At 35.2% G+C, this 21,993-nt stretch overlaps 3 protein-coding genes across 6 annotated transcripts in view; 1 reads left to right on the forward strand and 2 right to left on the reverse strand.

Annotated features, from left to right (window-relative positions):
* Positions 1–1,555: 1,555 nt before the first annotated feature.
* LOC108575151 (excitatory amino acid transporter 1-like) lies at positions 1,556–10,676 on the reverse strand. The gene is given in 8 exon segments (XM_017937875.1): positions 1,556–2,309; positions 2,414–2,548; positions 2,632–3,060; positions 3,151–3,335; positions 3,338–3,549; positions 3,633–4,033; positions 9,628–9,891; positions 10,599–10,676. Coding segments are annotated over 7 exon segments (1,530 nt in total). The 5' UTR covers positions 9,648–9,891; positions 10,599–10,676; the 3' UTR covers positions 1,556–2,161.
* Positions 10,677–17,233: 6,557 nt separating this feature from the next.
* On the reverse strand, positions 17,234–21,587 carry LOC108575268 (ubiquitin-like-conjugating enzyme ATG10). Its single transcript, XM_017938024.1, has 5 exons — positions 21,520–21,587; positions 18,573–18,689; positions 18,246–18,486; positions 17,401–17,569; positions 17,234–17,324 (listed from the first exon to the last, which is right to left on the reverse strand). The coding sequence occupies exons 2-5, from the start codon at positions 18,678–18,680 to the stop codon at positions 17,234–17,236; spliced, it is 609 nt and encodes a 202-aa protein (XP_017793513.1). The 5' UTR covers positions 18,681–18,689; positions 21,520–21,587.
* The window catches only part of LOC108575267 (single-stranded DNA-binding protein 3), a 17,046-nt gene continuing 15,886 nt past the window's right edge, over positions 20,834–21,993 (forward strand). For all 4 annotated transcript variants that reach the window (XM_017938023.1, XM_017938019.1, XM_017938020.1 and 1 more), the window contains exon 1: positions 20,834–21,108. In XM_017938023.1, the coding sequence (XP_017793512.1) occupies positions 21,053–21,108 (56 nt within the window). In that variant the 5' untranslated portion in view covers positions 20,834–21,052. The remainder of the gene's footprint in view (positions 21,109–21,993) is intronic.

Genomic DNA, 21,993 nt, shown 5'->3' on the forward strand with positions numbered 1-21,993 from the left:
GTGACTATAAATTGTGTTTGAAATGTGATAGACATACTTGCAATGCTATTGGTTTATTATATATATTTAATACTTTTTGACAGCATTCTTTTTCAATACATATTTCAGACTTTTTAAGATCCCAAATATATTTTTCTGCAACTGCCACGTAATATTATATTCATGACAACGCAAATTGAAATGTATCTGATGAAATGAAAAAAAATGTTATTATGCACGGATAGAACTACAATTGAAATAAATAATTTTCAGTAATTATCTTAATCGATTATCTTATAATCTGAGTTAACCTATGAAAAGTAGGGTTAGAAATTTGATATTAAATGGTATGTTTTTTTTTAACTATATTATATAGCGAAATATTTTCACTGTGATAAGAATAATTTTGTTAGCACAACGGTTTAAAAATTCGAGCATCTTATACATACGTGATTTCATTTAGAAATAAGCAATGACTTTATTGTTATGTCAATTTGTACATTTATTGTACAAATAAATATTATACAGTATATTTTTAAGCAACTATGGCATTACTTAATTATGTACAGGTACATAAATTCTACTAATAGAATTTGATTATAAAGTGTAACTGTACATCAATTCACGGGGTTAATTACGATAATACGAGTATTAGTTCGAATCATGCCTTAACATTAAATATGTATAACTTGAATTACTAAGTAATGTTTGAATGAATACAGAAAGATAATTAAAATTTTTTCAAATTTTTATCAGGCCAGAATTATTCTGTTTTTCAGTAATTTACAAATTTATTTTGTAATAATTAATTAAGTCCTTATAAAAAAAAACGTGTCAAGATTTTTGTAAAAAGGAAACATAAGACGGTACCTGATCGATTCAATTAATTTAAATTATGCCTACATGAAGTGTAATATAGTGAATAAATTAAAAATATAAATTGACTATTCAGTTACATTCATTGCATGCACCAATGTAACTGTGTAAAAGAGTACATGTGATAATGTATCTTTAATCTTCTTTTTTTTGTTAGAGAGTAATAAAATACATTACTTTCTAAATAATAGTTGAACACTTCTTGTCTAGTGCAGTGAGGTATATGGAATACCATAATATATTTGTTACTGGCTCTCTATGGATAGTACTAGCTTGAAACAAATTCTCTTCTGCATCTCTCTGTATTTTTTTACAGATATTTAAATCTATGGAAGATTGAACACATTTATAAATGTTTTACATTTGTATTTCTAAGATTTTAGAAATTGATAAAAAGATCACTATCATAGGTTGTATTGTAGTAGTGGAAGACAAAGACAGTGCTGTATTCACACAATCAAATATAATGGGATTTTATACATCTCAACTATGTTCTTAGCGTTTCTGGATTATTTAAAGTACAATTGAATTTTCTCAGCATATATTAAAAACAAATGCTTCTGGAATTGAACGTTTATACTACAATTTTTGAGAAGAGAATGATGTTTTGCCGCGAACGAGTTCAGAAATAGCATAATTAAAGATAGAACACTTTTTAGAATAAATTAGAACACTTAGGCAGTAACATATTCTAGGGGTATATAACATTGAATAATGTTCTTTTGAATAAAAAATGGCTTAATTTGAAGAGAATATTATTTCCAAAGAAAAAAAAGGTCCAAAAAATTGTTTAATCGAACATTTTCAAACTATGATCGCATTTTGTACGCTAAAGTATATGGCACACGACCGATCAATTTTGCTGACAAACCTTTCTCCAGCGTCTTCTCACGTTCAAACTTGAAAACTCAGATCTAGATCCTTCGTTAACCAACTTATTATACAATCAACTGAAAATGACCATTAAAACATGATCAGGCCATTTGATTACTTTTGTACTTCAATCGAACGAAACTGGTGTGCAATGTCAATATAAAAAACGTTGCTCTAATTCTTCTAACAACATCGTACCAGGACCATCAGAGGTCCCTTCTCGAATAATGGAAGACTGAATGCTACAGACAGAACGGAATAGTAGCTATACCGTGTGTTTTATCGCTGCCTTCAGAGGATTATCGTTATCCTTCCTGAATCTCGTCTTTGACAAATTTAAAGTTCGGTGAGAATGTGCGATAATTTAACGAGCAAAAGTGTTGAAGAAGAAAGCGAGCGCTCTTTTTTCTGCCGATTAATATCAATCTCAATCTCATATAGACGTCGTGGTATGATGATCTGCCCCGTTCTGAGGTTGTGCATTGTGCGGCAACGAAGTCAGCTCGTTTCTGCTCAAATAATTGACAATTCCCGCCCCGAGGGAATCGCCTACGACGTTCACCGTTGTTCTACAGCGATCCCTGGAGATTTAAAGAAAAATATTTCACATAAACCTGCTATGAACTTCAAGAACTCAACTAGACAAATTAGGTGATTAATGGAAGCAATGAAGAGGAGAGCTTACAGTAACCAATCAACTGCGATAACAAGGAAAACGTCATCAGCTGGGAGTCTAACAGTGTCCAACACCATCACCATCGTCACCAGGCCAGCCTGAGGAATTCCAGCTGCTCCAATGCTCGCTGCAGTCGCTGTGATACTAAACAAAAGCTTCAATATAAGTCACTATACTCTTCAAGTAGGAAAAAACTTACACAACTTAGTCTTCTCTGAATTATTTACCTGACTGCTACCAGCTGTCCAAAGCTGAGGCTAACTTGACGCACTTGCGCGATGAAAATCGCAGCCACGGCCTCGTATAATGCAGTACCATCCATGTTGATCGTAGCACCGATTGGTAGGATGAATCTAGTGATTCGTGAGTCTACGCCGTTACCCTCTTCCAAGCAATTTATAGCGATCGGAAGTGTGGCTGAGCTCGAGGATGTGCCAAACGCAGTGACCAACGCCTGGGCCATGTTGGATATGTACACGTACGGATTCTTCTTTGTTATTGCAAAGTATAGCACTGGTAGAACTAGGAAACCGTGTATGAAGAGGCCAAAAAGAACGGTCAAAAAATACATTCCTAATTGAGCGACCACTTCGTCCAAGGACTGCATCTCGGTGATCTTCGCGGCTACCAGGAAAAGCACACCCACCGGTGATAACCTAAAAAATACAGTTCTATTCAATCTAGAACACTTGTAGAATTATGTAGTTATAGATAGAAAATATTACTGTAGATAAATATAAATTTACCAAATCACCCAGTGAGTAATCTGCATCATGGCACCAGATAGGGACTCGAAGAAATATAGTAGAGGTTTACCTTGCTCCTCCATCTTTCCAAGGGTGATACCTAATGCTGTAGCAAAAACCACTAAGCCCATGATGTTGGTCCCTGAGACACTCTTTTGTACTGGCTCCCATGAATCCATATTGTCTGCTTAAATGAAAAGTACAATGACGATATAGAATACAGATAAAGATAATGGATATTTTCTTGGGTAAAAATGGCCTCCACTAAGTTTGGTGGGAACATGTTTCGAACCAGATCCATTAATGTATCTATGGTTGATACATTTTGCGACTGTTCTTTCGTTTTTATATCTGGGTTATTTCCAACACCTGGCTGAATTGTGATCACCAAAATGATACCTAGAAAGAATATAAATGTACAGACAATATAGTTACTGTATCATTATTTTAATAATCCTAATGAATTATTCGCCCACACTGACCTAATATAACAGCGCTAACTGTGGTCACCATGTAGTACACGATGGCTCGCGCGCCAATCTTGCCGCTCAGAGACAAATCGAGGGAGCCAATTGCCGAGACCAAGCTGGATATAATCAACGGCAAGATCAAGCTCTTCAGCATCCTCAGAAACAGGTCCCCGATGTAATTGATGTACATAATCTCTCGGGGCGTCCATCCTTGCGTCCGCGTGTTCCGTAGGATAATACCAAGGATCACACCGCCTACCACACCGCCGACGGTCAAGATCGTCAGAGAATTGTGCCTGAGGCATGCTCGAATCTTCTCTTGCCTGGTCTTCGGCCTCTTGTTCGGTTCCTGAGGGTAATACGACGTTCTCTCGGCAATTTTGCATTGTGGATCCGATCCTGATAACGGCGACCTAAAATTATGGAGGTTATGTTTAAAAAAATGGACGTTCGTAAAAAACTGTTGTTATGGAAATGTGTAAACATCTTTCTGATTACCATATATTGATATTAAAATATCTTCTGCATTGAATGATTTATTTAAATAGGAATGCATTAACGTTTCTTCTTTTACAATTGCAAAAGAATGGTTGTAACATACAATATGCAGAATATACATATGTACTACTCGCAACTGGTAAGTTGGCAATCGGGACGGCACAGGGGCAAGGGGAGTAAGCCAGTCGCTCCAAGTTGATGTTACCGTCACGCGATGATTTAGTAGATGTACCGTTTCGGACAATAATACAAATGCGTATTCCTTCTGTCTGCTAATTTACCAGGTTGCGAACAGTACGTAGTTCTGGATTCGCCAATTCGAATAAATCATCACCAAGGAGAAGAAGATTCTCAGAAGAGTATGTAGTCGGTGGACCGAAAGAAGATGATTCGAAGGGTTAATTGTAAGAGTTAATCCGTTAACGGTGTTAACGAGACTGGTAACCCGGTCAGTTCGACTCGTTAATGATAGACGATGCGATCATTAGAAAAAAAAAAACAACACGGAATGTCTGAATTGGTGGAAAGAGAACGACATCTGACACTTACGCATCCAATGAACGTTTTCGCGGAGTGGCAACTTAATTAGTAACGCCTTTAAATTGCGTGGTAGTTGCATGTTTCCTTGGTCCGTAAATGGTTTTAATTTTCTTTTTCTTCTGTTATTTGATCGTTAGTGTGGTGTGTCATTGCCTATTTGCATGCGTACTGGCATTGATTAGGCGTGACGAAAGAAAAAAGCTTAAATGAATTTTACATTTCCATTGGATCAAGTGGTATGGGGGGGTTGTGACTCGGGAATTTCAATGCGTTGGACATGGAGTGGAACGATCTGTTATAATAGGTGACATCGATCGAGAGGTTAGAGTGTCCTTCATAAAATAATCTCGAGATGAATGTTAAAAATTGAATGACTCAAGTCACTGAAAATTAAGTTACTTAAGTTATTAACCTCAACTGACGACTTCTTTGATCACTAATTCCTAAATACAATGAGTATTCTATTTCACATGCTCCATTACCCAAGAACCACTTGTCTATCGAATTCTACCAGTTGCATAACTTGATTTATATATCGAGTTACACTTTACATCGGTATCAGTGTTTTTTTTCCTGTGTTTCAAAGCAAGTGTATCTTTTTTAACGTTGAAGTGGCCTTCCTTCTTCGTCGACCATCAAATTCGTGAAAGAGTATTTGCGTAACGCACACGAATAATACCAGCATTTTCAATGGATTAGCATTTTAAACGTGACAGCGTGAAAGGCTGAGGACCTTGAATGATTAATGTAACGCCCATTCATGAAAATATGTGTTCATACATGCACACATGTGCTACCACGGAAACATAAATTTTCGGATATATGTAGATACGACGTTGTTGACCGTATAACGTTAAAAATTAGTTGCATGAAGTTTGTTTATCCGTGACGTATACTCTTGAAACCACATTATCTGACATGAACAGTATATTCTTCATTTTTCTTTAATGATGACAATTTAAAATTCATATTTTAAAATAAAATGTAAATAAAGAGAAAAATGCAGTTCCATCTGTACCAAGCGATAAACCTTATTTACCAGGGCGAGATGAGCAAAATGCTAAATGTTTGAAGTTACGTGCGCGTTAAGTGTGCAGGAAAGCACGATGATTGACAATGACTTCGCCTAGCTCTGTCATTATATCCCCGCACACGTTCCGCTTCGTCTTAATTCAGCGGTGCGCGAACAACGTTTGATTCTAATCAAATTAAACAATCACTCATCTCGTACGACACGTCGAATTACATGCTGCTTAAATGCTTGATGGTGGCGCAACAAATTTTCAACAACCACCGGATGAACATTAAAAATAACGAAAGAAGTAGTTATTTTTAGATCTAAAAAAAAGATTGGAATCACTTAAAATTCTGTTTTATTCTTAATGGACTTAATCTTTCTTTTTTAACACGTTCACTGTCCGCTGAAGCATATATGACTCAGGACTGTTTGAACTCATCCGTATATGAGCCATTTCACGTCAAATTGCACAAAATTGCGGTCATAGTCTCCGATTTTTTTCAACTCGCAGGATTTGTTGATACACTTAAGAAACTAAACTCTGTAAAATTTTAGCTTTCTGTCTCGAACGGTTTTCAAACTATTTAATGTTAAAGTTTTCGAAAATTATATGAAATCAGTTAATATGTCAGCACTTAAACCGTAATATTTCGACTTCATTTAAAGATAATACATTCATCTTAGAAACGTTCTTTTCGAGTATATATGTATACTATAACTATATATATAGCACTTACGAGATACCACCAAAGTAAAATCACGCCCTTATTCCTTGATCCTTTGTCTATAGAATGTGACTAAAAAATGTGGCGCGACGCAGGTAAGGTCGCCAAAAAAAAAAGAATAAAATATATAAGTTGCACACCGCTGCCTGCAAGTATTGCAAGTATTTTGCATTGATAGTACATACCTCGTCGGGGACAGTTAGTAAAATGACGATAAAGATGGAATGGACTCGCAGAACTTGCAGACAATAATGTGCAACCTGTAAGTTATTTTTTTTTAGACCATGAGTACAGATCTACGAGTGATAGTACATTGTTTTCCTAGACAATATGTATTCGTTATTGTGTAAATATACAAATTCCCGAAGTATTCCAGCGGGATATCTGCCTTGGAAAAATGGTACATTGTATACGATGCGCATGCGCGGCAACTATTCGACGTGCATCATGATAAACTTCTTTTTTTTTTTTCAATGTTCTCAAAATGGCTCGATCTTTTTAAGAAGCTTATTTTACAGGTGAAAGTTCAAGCAATCTAATGGTATTTTTTCAGATTGTGCTATGGGTGGGAACAGCGTCAAATCAGCAGTTGAAAGTTTAGCAACGATTATTGTTATATTTGTTGATAATAAATCAAATTTTATGTACATACTTGGAAATAGCGTTTCTTTATCCTTAAAATGAGCCTAAGAGGAATGCATTATCTTTAAACTAAGTCGAAATATTACGGTTTAGTTCCAAAACTTTAACATTAAATACTTTAAAAACCGTTCGAGATAGAAAGCTAAAATATTACACATTTCAGTTTCTCAAGAGTATCAATAAATCCTGTGAATTTGAAAAAAATAGGTGATTATGATCGCAATTTTGTGCGATTTGACGTGGAATGGCTCATACACACATGTATTTTTTATAAAGAAAGAAGTCTATGTTTGAATTATTATAAAAATAATTAAATTAATAGCATTATTTAACTCTACGTTAATCTGATGAATTTTTATGAAATATTGAAAATTTAAAATTCTTATTTTCTGTTTGCACTGTTTCAAACCTTCAAACCACTAAAATCTCACTGATGGATCTTTGCCTTAATTTGATATTTATACAATTGTAAAAATAATGGAATGAAAATTATGGCATTGGGTTTCACAGACCTCACCACACTAACCCAGGACTACATATAGGGAATGTGTCATAAAAAAGGCTTTTTTGAACAATAAAGTTAAATTAATTTCGTACTCATAATCTTCACGTTCTAAATTGATCACAAATGTAGACAAACTTTTCAGTATTCTCTACCAATCCTAAATACCATCATCTTTCTCAAATATGTTCCTCCATGCAGTATAAAAGATCAAACCAATGTGCAGAGAAATTTGAAGGCTCTAAAATGAGTTGCTGCCGAGGACAGTGTCTCCAATGGAACAATAGACTACATTCCTATCTCTGAAACCACGAAAACCTACTACAGCCCTCAAATCATATTTTCTTTGCATCAGGAGCGAAGCAAAAGGCGACGACGGTTATCGTAACCCATTGCACTGGCCCGGCAAGGGGTCAGTAGTCTTCCTGATGATTTGATTGAGTCTTGACGAGCGACCTCGCGTTAAGTAGGCCTCAAGAGAACTGATCACTCTTGAAAGTCTTGTTGCTCGCTCGTCGATGACCTTGCCAAGAAAGATATGTACGTCGTCGCCCTTTCAGCCTCCTCTTGTAAACGGCCATTTCAGACCGATTATACATTACGAAATTCTCGAACGAGGAGATTCTAATATTGTGAATAATTCAAACGACACATGGAGTGTTTCGATCAGCTTGTGGTCAGGAGTAACCTTGTAACGTATGGGTTACAAAATCGCGTAAAGTTAATGAAATCTTTATTTAACAATAGGGTTTTTATCGCATGTGCGTGTGTTACACTGTTCGCTACGTGTCTCGACAACTTTTATATTTTTTCTTTGATTTTCTCCTTATATATTTACCTAATGTAGGTATAGCGAGTTTGAGAGTGGAGCTCATATTAGTTAACTATTTTTAATTGGCTTTTTTAAAAGCTTCTAGAAGCTCCACCTTCATGGCTCTTCTGGCAGAGAAGTTGGAAAACTTGGGATTTCCTAAGCAACGAGAGTATCACCGTGTGCTTGTTTTTTACCTTAGAAAAGTTTGATAGCGGGCCACGATTTATGGCAGTAGTATATTCGAGGGGTGTTAGATGACTGTCAGCCCGTCACGCGTTATGAACTATTTTCGAGAATTAAGATTTTTAACTTGCAGCTATCGTAAAATGTCGAAGACGAAATCCTCGACAGCTGCAAGCTTATTTTTACTAACGGCAAACCATAAACCGTGCTCCGCTACAACCTTAGCTGAACTATTAATTATCAAATTGTACTTTCACTGTATGGTTTTTTGGGATAATTGGTACGATCTTCATGAAAATCTTGGCTTGATTCCTTAGTCACTTGTTCCACGTTCTTCAGGAGCAAATGCTGGAAAAGGAAATGGAATGTATGCCTTGGACTTGTTGTGAGTAAACCGCTGCTGAGTTTCACAAGTGTAACTTTTCATGCGAATTCATTAGGCAAGCGTGGTGCAAGCAAATTACGCGAAGGACAAACCTCATCTGCCTGTTACTGTAATGTTAATAGGTCAGCGTTTCGTGAATTAAAACAGATTCTCGAAGACTTTCATAACAGAGAAATTGTCTAAATTTTGTTTGCGAAACGCGGGAGCTGTGAATGTACCAAGAGGACAGTACATATTGTGTAAGAACACTTTCCAATTCGGGAAACTTGAAGGCGAATCATAACACTACAATGTCCAGATTCAGAACGAAATTTGAAATTTAAAAGGAAATTTCGATATAAATGACACTTCAGTGATCAAATCCACAACTATAAATTGCACAAAAATAAACTTATAAATATACGATATTAAAGTACATCTTAACAATTCCACAGATTCCTGAAAAATAATCTGAGTTCTTTGTTTAAATAAAAATTCAAGCACAGTGAAAACAAGATCCTATGGCTGGGGAATACAAGAGACAAGATCCTGTCCAAGAAGAGAATTCAAGGCAAGTGACAAAATTTAAAATGAAATTCCATTTTAAAAATTCAACAGGCTCTTGAAAAATAATCTCAGAGTTCTCTGCTTAAGTAAAAATTGAAGAAAATAAAAAGTACCAATGAAGATGATTAGGGAAAACAGAAGACAAGATACGTACAGTTCAGTGGCGACTTCCATGATGCCTGTCTGGTGTGCTGGCCTACGTTTGCGTGGTGTTGATATCTCGACGAAAGACGGTGGTCACCCGTTCGCATAGAGCGTCACTTCCGGTTAGCCGGAAGCGGCTGCTGTGTGTGTCGCGACACGATGGGGAAGGGAAGGCGACGCGGAACGAGCAGGAGAGGTCGAGAGGCTCGAAAGGGATCGACGATGACCGATCCGTTGATCACCTCACTTCTAACTTCTTGGATCCCTCTGCTCACTGTAGAACAAGCAGAGAACGAACGAAGAATGAGGAACCATTATACTACTTGTACAAATGAGGGTTGATGTTGGAGTATACACTCTTATTGGTAAGTATAAGGATACTTAGTGAATGTGGGGCAAACCTAAACGGTCATTACAAAATGATTAACCAACTGGATAATTGTATACGTAATTTGTCATGAAAAATTTAGGATTACTTTTTTGCATTGAGAAAGCGAAACGAGATTTTATCAGTTATACATTAATCTATTTGCAAAATTGATTGATTTTATAGTTTTTCAAAGTGAGAGTTGCTGGAATGATAAAAGAGAGGTTATTCAGCCTGGAATCTTGTAATGTAAAATGTATTATATATAATAGATGTCGTGATACTTATGAACGGTAGTGTAGATGCAAGTCATGTGGTACCAAAGTGAAATTTGATTATCAAAAAGCATCATCATGCACTTTATAATTTTAATCTTGGAACTTTGCAGTTTTAATACATAAGATTGACCATTACCAAATACACGTATATAATGTATAATACATTAGCTTTTCTTACTTGACACTCCATTGAACCTGTACATAGTTCATATTCATATCTAATAGAAAATTCATAAGTCTAGGGGTTAAATTAGCAAAAGAGAAAAAAGGTAAAGGCAAGTAGAGTATGTGTATAGTGTAAACAGATGGGGATAAGCCGTTTTAATGAAAACGTACGTAGGTTTGGTGCTTATGTACCGGGTGCACGTCGATGGGTAGCTCGGGCCAGGAGAGGATGTGTGCTGATAGAGCTCTTAATCTGTGCCACCTTGGGTGGTACGATTAGCTATGGCGATCCCCCTACGACGATCTCTTCCTGCCGTGCTGGCCTATCATCGCCAGATATATTACAAATACGCGCAACTACGACCCCATCGGGAGCACCAGGTTACGGGTCTATTGTTTGTCGCCTGGCCTGGCCTGACCTCTCCTCTCGTCTCTGATCCGCCACTCTCCTCGAATCACCTTCCTCCGATCATACACACCGATCCCTTCCTTCCGACTTCCACTAAAGCTCCTCTTCCTCCTGCAGCTCAATGGTCGATCACAATGGTCGATGGCGCTTATTGCTCTTCAACTGCATAGGATTTCAACGAGATTCTTGAGAATTGTTTAACGCGATCTGAGGAGGAAATTGGAAAATTAACATTGGGGAATTTTCTTTCCATTTTTTTTCTTTTTAAGTGTGACTTGTTTCTGGATTTTTGAAAATTTATCGAGAATTATTTTGTTTATTTCTTATGTTTAATCTGGGAATCTTTCTGTTAATTTAAATGAAGAATCCACAGGATTAATTATCAAGGACAATTACACGTTCGTTGAAATTTTGCCTCACAAAAAGTGTGGCAGCTTCTTTTCTGTAGGCAGTCATTCGAAGAGAGGAAGGAAGTTGTAATACTTTTCTCGTCGACAGGAAGGGTCGAGATAGGTCAAGTTTATAATTGATTTCGCTCGGGTCGTGCGCCGAATTGAACAAGGAATGGCCTCACTCGTATATTCTTCATGTACATTCTTCACGTCTAATATTTGAATCCTAAAATCATTTCTCCCACGATTAGAAGAAAAAGAAGTGATAAAGATCGATCTTTCACAAAATACTTTCTCATTGAATGCAAAAAAATCACGGGAATGTCGCAAATAGGTCACTTTTATCGTTCAAACCTCGAGAGGAAAAAAGCTTTAACGGATTGTTCGTACGATACAACACTTTCTGCGGTTATTCGGGCCATTAGAGTGTTTCCATCGTTCGAGAGAACCGCGATCCAAAAACTGTACTAGTCCCATTTGAAGGAAACGCGTAGCTGGATCGAAAATCCTCTAAACCTTTCACTCAAAATGCTTTTATAATTTATCGTTTATTTATTTTCACGGACATGAGCCCATAAAGAAAATAATATCGACATTTACGAACAGAAATTAAATTCAGTGAAAAATTATCAGTATCTTTGGAATAGTTAAAGTAATAGAAATTGAATGAAAAAGAAAACTTCTAAAGAGTGGACCAAAAAATGTAAAACAATCCAGAAGCAAATTACACCCTTAAAAAGATCCAATGAAATAAAATTAATCCATTCGTTTCTTGAAGCGATTTCACGCCGAACCTATAGGCAGAAATAGCTACTTATAAATTTAAAAGGAATATTGAGTCACAGTTTAGTTATTCATTCAGAAGATCAATGACGAATAGGAAGGCGAAAAAAAACAAAAGACTAAAAAAATTATATTTCCTAGATGATTATGTGGCTGTGCATAAAGAGGCGCATCGGGAGTAATAAGATGAACAATCGTGCGTTTACTCGTACGCACTTGCAATTAATCATCGACGCCCATTCGTTACACGATCCTGGAACATTTTCATAAATTCTACAAAACTTAGAACGATTGATGCGTTAATTAATCGTCCAATCTGATTGTAAGACTAGCTTCAAAAGCAAGTAGAAAAAAAATGTTTCTCCCTTTTCTGAAATAAGAAAATCTTACAAGGAGATGGCAAGAACTTCGAAATTTAACTCAATTCCTTAAGTCAACGATAAAAGAACCCTAAATGTTTGTTTTCGAGAAATTAGTAAATACTGAGAGGTGTGCACTCAAAATGTAAATACATCAAGTCACGGATTAATATTTTGTTGTTGCACACCAAATTTTTTTGATCTTACCTATTTTTCACATTAGTCTACCTTTTACGTATTTGTTTTATATTAATGATATATTTTTTGCAATTTATTTCCATAAACTATTTCTTTTTAATTAATCGAGATTTTTGGTTAATTTCTCCAAAGCGAATGACTACATTCCCTTTTAGGAATCTTTTACCAGAGAAACCTCATGGGACCGAATGTACGTAGAACCAACTCAATCGATATCTTGAAGTTCTTGACATTTCTTTGTTAGTAAAAAGAGAAAAAATTGTAATACATTAATTAAAATATCATCTTTCTCCTTGTGTTCTATGGATGTGCAGCGGACACGTAAATTGGCCTTAACATGAACCGGCTTCAAAGTGTTGCACGATAATGTTCATTCATTTATACTACATAAAATAGCCCCACAACCACGAATTACCGGCAATTTAATGAACTATTATAGAACCAGACCGTGACGCAATCAGCTGATGATACACAAGCACCGATGGGTTCGAAACGTAGGCGGAAACTTCGGATGTCCTTTTGTGGTTTGTTTCATCGTTCCAGAATAAACATAGTCTGGTCATATTAAACTGTCTTTAATTCATCAAACTGACCAATGATGACATTACAATGTACACATTATAATATGTGATCCGCAAGGAAAACGAGAATAATACGTGCAAATTTTTATTTCAAATAAAAAATAATTGTTAAAATGTATTAAAAAAAAATTGAAGATTTTTAAATAGTCATTTAGTAGCTTTGAATAAATTGTTCCTCTGCTTGGACACGTAGTAGTTGGTACGGTTAATCGAATGGAGGGTGCTTTTACTATTACGTTAAATAAGAAGGGTATTTTCATTATTATGTTAACCAAGCACGGTGCACGCTCTTTATTGTAACGTTTAACCAGGTAAATGGACTACTTTTGCCGGTAGATTCATCACCGAATGAGAGCGCGCCACCCTTTGCTCATTACACGCAATTATATCGCTAAATTGTTCGTCCTGGGTGATGTAAATGAACTTAAAAATATCGACAGATCAACTGAAAGTAGAATGAATAATTTTCTTTATGATAATAATGTGATTTACAAAAATTTTGATTTTTCGAAAGCTTGGAACTTTGGAATCTTTACTGTGAAATTTGAATCTTGGCGCCGCGGAAATTAAATTTCGCGCGCTTTAGGCAGCAGGGTGGTCTGTTCTTTGGCGCATGCGCAAAGGATCCATATTACGTTATTTAACAAAATTTTAAATTACTTAAATAATTGGCTTTCATTTTCTTATAAACCTTGAATCAATCAATTAGCTATAATTACTTGTGCCTATGACATAGAATACTATAATTTTCAATTTTTAATGGACATTAGCAGCTATTTCACGGTGGTAGTTGTAGCGGTTCTTGAAACAGAAAATCATTTCCCTCGATGACGAAAGCTACTCGAGATAAGTTAAATGACCAAGGTCTTCCACGATAAAAAAAAGAGTTTAAAGGAAAGCGTTTCCATGGTCGTTCTTTTATAACCAATGTTGTTCCAGGAACGATAACCTTGATCTCCGTTGGATAACCTATGGAATTGGACCAGTGAAACTACCTTTATCAGTTGAAACGACCATTTATTCGTGTCTATTGTATAATAATACCAGCTAAAAATCGTAAATTGAAAAAATAATTTAAAAATAAACTCCAAAACAAAAAAGAAAAGAAAAAATGTGTAAAGAACTATTGACAGTGAAATAATTGTAAAATTATTAGCCAACCCTAGGCAAAATTTTCGCAGATTTGAAACTTAACGTAAGAAAAATGTAACAAGGGATGGAAATGCAACCAGAAGAGGGAATTGTATCACTGATAGCATCCAATTCGGAAAATTCTCAAACAGGATGAAATCAGCGTGTGCACGTTGATAGTGTAAACAGATAATTGCAATTCAAGAACGCAGTTACATTCTTATGCAACTGAGAGTGAATGTAAGCGATATTAACTATGTCGTTCCTTGTCATGTAACTTAGAAAGATCTTTAAAAGAAGAAGGTCGTGTTCCAATAGTTAATTTTTAATTCTTCTTTTTCCATTGTTGAGACTTGATAATTTTTTACCTCATTTTTTTATACTAATCCTTTTTTACCCACTTATAGATGAAATTTCTTGTTGTCTAAACGGATGCAACAAGTAATATCGTTCAATAATAACATTACATAATCATAGTCGACGGCGTCTGCGCGAAAGTCAAAAATAAAATACAAATAATAAATAGCCAACAGACTTATTGTGGAATAGTGACGAGCCCAGAAAAATGTCTATTTTCGACTATCAGTCTACGATCGACCACTCTACGATTACTCGCGTGTCGTCAAATAGATCTCTACATCTCCAAATGCTCTTTCAACTCATAGACTTAGCATGTTCTCGAATTACGATTCGAAGCGAATGTTACATGCGGTCGAATTAACCGCAATCCTGATTTTATTTATATGGTTAGATAGGGTATAGAAATTTTGATTTTATCATGAATTTTCGTAGAATATTTTTCCCTTTCTCCTTTTAAAAAGTGTGATTAAATTGACTGTATTTAAAACCTTACTTTGATATTGTATTCCTCATACTATCAACATCAATATAACAAATAAAAAGTGATTACTGCCAAATATATAAGAATAGTGGAGTCATATAAAAAAAAAAGGTGCCAACGCGCAACCACTTGTCTGTGCTCTACAATAAATCTAATACGCGGTAAAAACGTGACTGTTCGAATGGGTAGCATATTTAAACAGGTAGCAGACGGTACTTCTCAACATTTATTTTCACGGCCTTGTTAATAAATAGACGTTTGTTAAAAAACGTGTCAACGTCAAACTAAAGTCTCACTGTCCAATATTTCGATTATTATAAATGTGTATACTGAACAACCTATATATTTCTTACATAATTATTGTTAAACGATATCAAGTTTATCGAGATAACCCAAAATACTTACGATATCAATTTTATCGAGATAACCCAAAATACTTACGATTTTCGTTTATTTCATATTCGTATATTTTTTCTTAATTATTATTGAGAAACTTTGTGCGATAAATATGACTAATAAAATTGCACTGCACGCAGTCTATCATTCTGTTATTTAATTATCAGTTATCTGGAATTTATAACCATAATCATCATAGGTGTATGAGCTCTATAATTTATATACTAAGCTGAATGTAATTGCAGATCATTTAACCCTGAAGTTCTGCTTATAACTCCTTACAGTCAAGGAGAACCACAACTCACAATTCTTTACGTAAATCTTAAAAAAGTAGTTATCATGATTAATTGTTTATAACACGTTACATAATGCACCTTATCAAATGCTAATATGCAACAACAGTTGCAACAGAATGATTTTTACATATATGTTCATATTTCAAACTGAAACTAGGTTAGATAGATATTAAAGCACTGGTTGAATGTTTTTAATATTTGGAACTTGTAATTCGTTGCAAGCTTAACCATTCAATTAAAACAGAATAAAAAATGATTATCAGACATACAGCCCTTTTCTGATATGCGTGAACATTATTTAATATCTTCATGATTTTCTACATTCTATTTAAATAGCACGGCGCTTGGTATTACGCCTATGACAATGCAATCTTTAGATATGCACAATTAATTATGAAATATATCTTGAGTGAATAAACGTGAATAAAGTTTATACGTATATCATGTTTTCTTTCGCGTAATATGACATGCCTATTTTAATTCAAAATTGAACTCAATGAAATTTTGTAATTAGTCGGCAAGTGATGAAAAAGATCACTATCAATGAAAACCAGACTTTAGTACTGTTTCGCAATTAGTTTTTGATTGGCACTTTGATGTCTTTGTTACACATTTCTACCATTAACACGTGCTAAGTTCTCAATGATATTCAAACATTTAAACTACAAACTGTCTTAATTTGAAAATAATTAATATATGTATCGTAAAAACATCAAAATTAATAAAATGAACTATAAAACATGCTATCAAAATACTGGTTAAACTTCCTGCCTCAAGCAGCTTCCTCGATGATCTCTGTCAATTTTAGCAGTCGAAATAGGACACTCCGCGTGCACAGTAAGTACGCACTGATTTCGCCCGCAAGAAAACGCGTTCACGAGAATAATTACAGATATACATAAACTTTAACAGATTCGTTTATCTCGAAAGAACAAAAAAGGTGTGCAAACACGTCGACCCACTGATTGTATCGCACTTTCGTGTATACCGTGCGATGACAGTCGCGGGACTGTACTACAACTAGAAGCGTGTAATTTGAGCCAAACGTTCGAAAAGCGCGCGGGTGGTGGGGAAGCTAAAGAGTGGGGAGAAAATAGCTAGTTCTATGAGTCACGTAACATGATTGGTGCTTGCGTTACTTCACCCGTTGCTTTTACCAATCAGGATTTGCTGCTCCAATCGAGGCTCCACCAATTGACGCACATCCTCTGCGCAGAGGCGGTAAACCGTAAGGGATTCTACCCAAATTTTAATTGCATCGCTGATTACAATTGTTAAGAGCCCACTTAAAATTGATAAAATACAGAGTATGATGGAGTAAGAATATTTTTATCGTTCACTTTTATTGGATACATAAATACTTGTCCTTTTTTTTTTTAAGTATAGTATGTACAAATTAGAGTATTTTAAAATTTATATGTTATAGAGTTAATTTATAATATTCAGAACGTAGTTTCAGATCTAAAGCAGCGGATGCAACGGTACTCAGCCAACTGACTAATTTATTCTTGCTAAAACGAGAGAGAAAATAGTCTGTTCATTTTTATTTTATTAAACATTTAAAGAATGAACGTTTATTTACCTTACCTATTACTTGTAATCTGTATAAGTTCATGAGACATACATGGATGCAAGTACAAAAAAGGTGTGCCTAATATAGGGTGTATCGCTTGAGATAATTCCTTATACTGTAACTCTGCACTACATGTAAGGAATTGTGCTTCTTCCACGGATATTGGATTAATACCAGGGAAATCTACAAAAGGAGAAATTTTTTACAAAAAAATTTAAAAAATGTTAAAAGAGTCGTACGTTCTAGAAAAAGAAAAATATAAAATTATATTCTAAGCGTATTTGGCGAATGGTACACGGCTTTCAAACCATATCATTCCCTTTTATACTTTTACTACACGTTTTCCGATTGCGCAATAATTGGCACACGAAAACAATTTTACGCAAGAAAATAAAATCATTAATCCTATAACTATTGAATGTAACAACACCAAAAAGAACACAAGGAGCAAAAATTCGCAATAATCAAAATCCAAATCACGAATGATAGTGAATGATAAAAGTATGCTTGAATGCATGCATTGTGGTAAAACATAGATTTCCTTTGTTTCTTGTATCTCTCTTCTTCAGTCACTCTTGATCTCTTTGCTGACTTCTTAGCCTAGTTCGAGATAGGCTACAATCGAAGGAATAAGCAGCATTATGTGGCCCGCCACTTTCAACAGGCTGGTACACACCAGATTAAGGTCTAGTGGTGATCAGAGAACGATTGTAATGGACGTTTCGTATTTTTGATGAATAGATGTTATAAAATTAACGACATTCACAAGATATCGTTAAAAACGAATTATAAAAAGACGATTTTTTTTTCATTGAATAGGATCTATTCAGAATTTTCAGCACGAATATGGCGTGTTCACCTGATTTCCATCCATTAAAATAAAGCACCGGAACGCTGTAGCTCATCGACCACAGTACGTGATGTTCTGTAACTAATGGTTTCTCGATTGAACTAGTGGCTTCGAATGGGTCGTACTTTAACATGAACTCAAAATTATCGATAGAATCATTATTTTCTGGTGTGGAATAATTCTTCGAATTACTACCACTGGAAATGTATTGTTTCCGTTGCTGGGCAACGTATGCCTCTCCTGGCATGTTCTGCAAATCGTGTATACGTATTTATTACAAAAACAGGTTGTTAATTTTTTTACAGAATGTAAACAAAATTAAAAAATTACATCCACCTTATTGCCTCGAAGTTCCCAACCATCGGAAATTTCATTTGACATTTGTACGAATTTTTCAGCATTTTCGAGAAATTCATCCCACGTGATTGTACCTGGACCGTCCATTGATTCAAACTAAACAAAGATAGTAGTAATTATTTTTATATTTCTTAAAGGTATATTGTCTCTTAAAGATTGTCCCCTACCCCTAAGAATACATATGTATATGTACATCCTCGGTGACGAATAAAAAACTCAAAATGACGGAGATAAAAATTGTATAGCAGTTACAGTAATACTGTTTATAACAACGTTAATCTAATCAACAATACGTATTCAATTCTTAAGTCTTGTAGTACATGTGTATATAATACATGGCATAAAGTACGGGAAGTATGTAACACATACTCACAAGTAACAAAAGTGAACCATAAGTAAATATATAAATTCTGTTACTTTTTGGAAGTTTGAACGCTACTTAATTGATAAGAGAGTCAAAAACAAAAAATCGATTTCTCTTCAATATTCGATACTACATATGTATATCATCGAGTTCATTAGCTGAAAAACTTCAGACTAATTTGTAGTATGTAAAACGTGAAACGTCATCTAATTGTCATTGCTTTTTGTTTTTTACAAATAGTGAAAACATTTTAAAATAATTGTTAATTTTTTGCTTGTTAACAAAATTCAGTGATATATTAATTTCCTGATAAAATTGAGAAAGGGGAAGCTGTACACCCGAAGGAATGGCTTGTCTCTTTTCTGTCCGACCCCTCGACGTTCAGTCAATTGTCGGCTATTTTGCATCGGCAATGTTCGGCGGGGTCCGGTCGTGTTCGGTTATCCCCACTATTGGTAACATGCGCCGATAGCTTGTATAACATATGCGTGCCTTGTATATACAGATATATGTCGCATGCAGTAATCGGCATCCAATAGCATGTAGAGTTGCAACCAGGAACGTAGCAATTGGTGCAATAAACAGTATCTATTTTTCTATTGCATTTAATAAAATATCTTTAAAACATTTTTGACTCATAACACATAGTGATTTTACAAGATATGTACTTATTGGCAATAAAATGTAATGAATCAGTACTTCTTTTTACAACAGAAATTAAGAAATTAAGTTTATAGTTTAAAAATGAAAATGCATGTATTATAATATTAATGTATTCTTAGAAAACTATTGTATGAAAAATTGTAGTTTTATATATATACTCAAAGAAAACAAAGAAATTAAAGTACATTTGAATAATATAATAAACCTGAAGCAAATTTAAGCTACTTAAATAAAGATCGCTGTTGCAATTTATCGGATATGATCATACAAAAATGATAAAACACTAGTCAAATATCAAAATTGCGTAGAAAAAGCTAACTCACGTACGGTCCTGGCATGAAAAGCAACAACTGCGCGCGCAGCTTTTACAAGCACAGATGGAATAAGGACAGACAGTGGTAATAAGTGCGAAACAGATATTCAATGCTTCCCGTGGCCATGTGTACGTGTGTGCGAGAGCTGCGCGTACGCCAAGCAAAACACATCTGAACTTGTACGTGTTTATACAAAAATAAGTTCACTGTGTCCTGTTCGCGTATATGTAAAAGTGACACCGCGCTTCGTCCTCGTTCACTACCGGATAGGTAGGTGTGATAGAAGAAAAAAAGATAAAAAGGAAATAAAAAAAGAACAAAGTAGAAACAGCATCGTCTTCTATACGGTAAGGCGTGTGGGGAAGGGACTGTGTGCATCGACATACGCATAAAGGATTTGGAAACGTTATGTCGCCAAAGTGAACTTGACGACGGACAAGGAGGTGAGGTTTGAGTGTGTCTGTCTGTCTGTATCTTCAATGAGGTGAGGTGGGACGAGGTGAAGCGTGTTCAGGTGAGGTGAGGTGAGGTAAGGTGAGTGGCGAGCCGAAGCTAAAGAGAGTGAAGAGAGTGAAGTGACCGAGCGCAACTTCGGTATCGCAGTGAGAGGACGCGCTGCCGTTTATGTTGAATTATAAGACGCGACGGTATAGGCGCACAGGTTTCAATAATCGGTGAAAAAGTATATAAGAAAAAGAAAAAAAGAAAGGCAAAGTGAGCTGCTGCATCGAGGGGAGAGAAAGAAGAAGAAGAGTGCGAAGTCTACGAACGATGACGACGCGCGTTCGTTCCGCGGTCATGCGTCCGCAATTCGCCGAGCCATGATGCGAAGTACTGTATCTAGTATAGGCTGCTGGCCGCGGCTGTGGTACGACGTGTTCGTGACGTGTGTGTGACCGATAGGAAAATAATTCACGTTTTCAACTCATTTCGTTTTTTCCGTTAGAATTAGTGTATACACGTTTTCATAATTGTTTCACGAGACCTGAAAACATCTACGGGTACATTCAAGTTCTTCTTTTTCCCCGTTCGTGTGGGACCTACGGTGGTGTCGGACATTACTGGCTCGAACGAAACGGTGGTTCTGTTTATACTGGAAAAATTGACAGTCTTCGAGGATGTATGCGAAGGGGAAGGGGTCCACGGTACCCTCGGATTCTCAAGCGAGAGAAAAGTACGTATCATCTTTACCAAGCAATGTAATATCTGTGCGGAAAGAAAAAAAAAATCGAGGAAAAAAATTTACTGATTGATCGACCAGTGACTCCATTTTTTTTTTTCTTTACACCGAGCGTGCGTATAGATACGGTCGGTCCGAAACCAGGGAATCGGATTCAATCGAATAATTCCAACTTACTAATTATAATATTCATGAACATTATTAGTTCTATTTCGAATTGAAACAAGTTTGTTTCTAATGATAATATGAATTACAATGAGAACATTTAATGTTTTAAAATTTCTTGTCATTTAAAAGAAATTTGAAGTTATGCATGATACAGTTTGTTTAATTAAAAAAAAAATGCTATAAAATTGATCTTATGAAATTAGTTTCGTGGAAATGTTTGCGAATAAAGTTGTTTACCTGACAAAATTTTGTGCAACCTGCTTTCTCGTAAATTGAACTGAACTGTATGCTATGACTCACTAGAGTCACTTGTCTTGCAAAGCAGGCCGATTGGGCGCCATGTTTTTATCGTTTGCAACCAAGATATAGTTTATAGCAAAATATTAATATAATAACATGCCACGAGACAGCATTGTTTTATTTGTATGATATAATAAACATTGGAAAACTAATTTCTTTGATATTAATTAATGATTTTAATTTCCTTTTTTTAATTTTACAAAAGCTATTCATCAAATGTAATATCGAATATATTAAATTTTAGAAAATTGTCAACTATAAGCTATTTGATGAAACGATATAAATTTTTTTAGCGTAGTTGTATATCAATTATGTCATATACTATAACAATGTTATGAATAACAGCATATGTAAATATTATTATATTTCATGTGAATGATTGTGAATATAAACTTATATCGTATATTTTTA

Source organism: Habropoda laboriosa, unplaced genomic scaffold, assembly GCF_001263275.1.
Source record: "Habropoda laboriosa isolate 0110345459 unplaced genomic scaffold, ASM126327v1 scaffold207, whole genome shotgun sequence".
Taxonomy (NCBI): Eukaryota; Metazoa; Arthropoda; class Insecta; order Hymenoptera; family Apidae; genus Habropoda; species Habropoda laboriosa.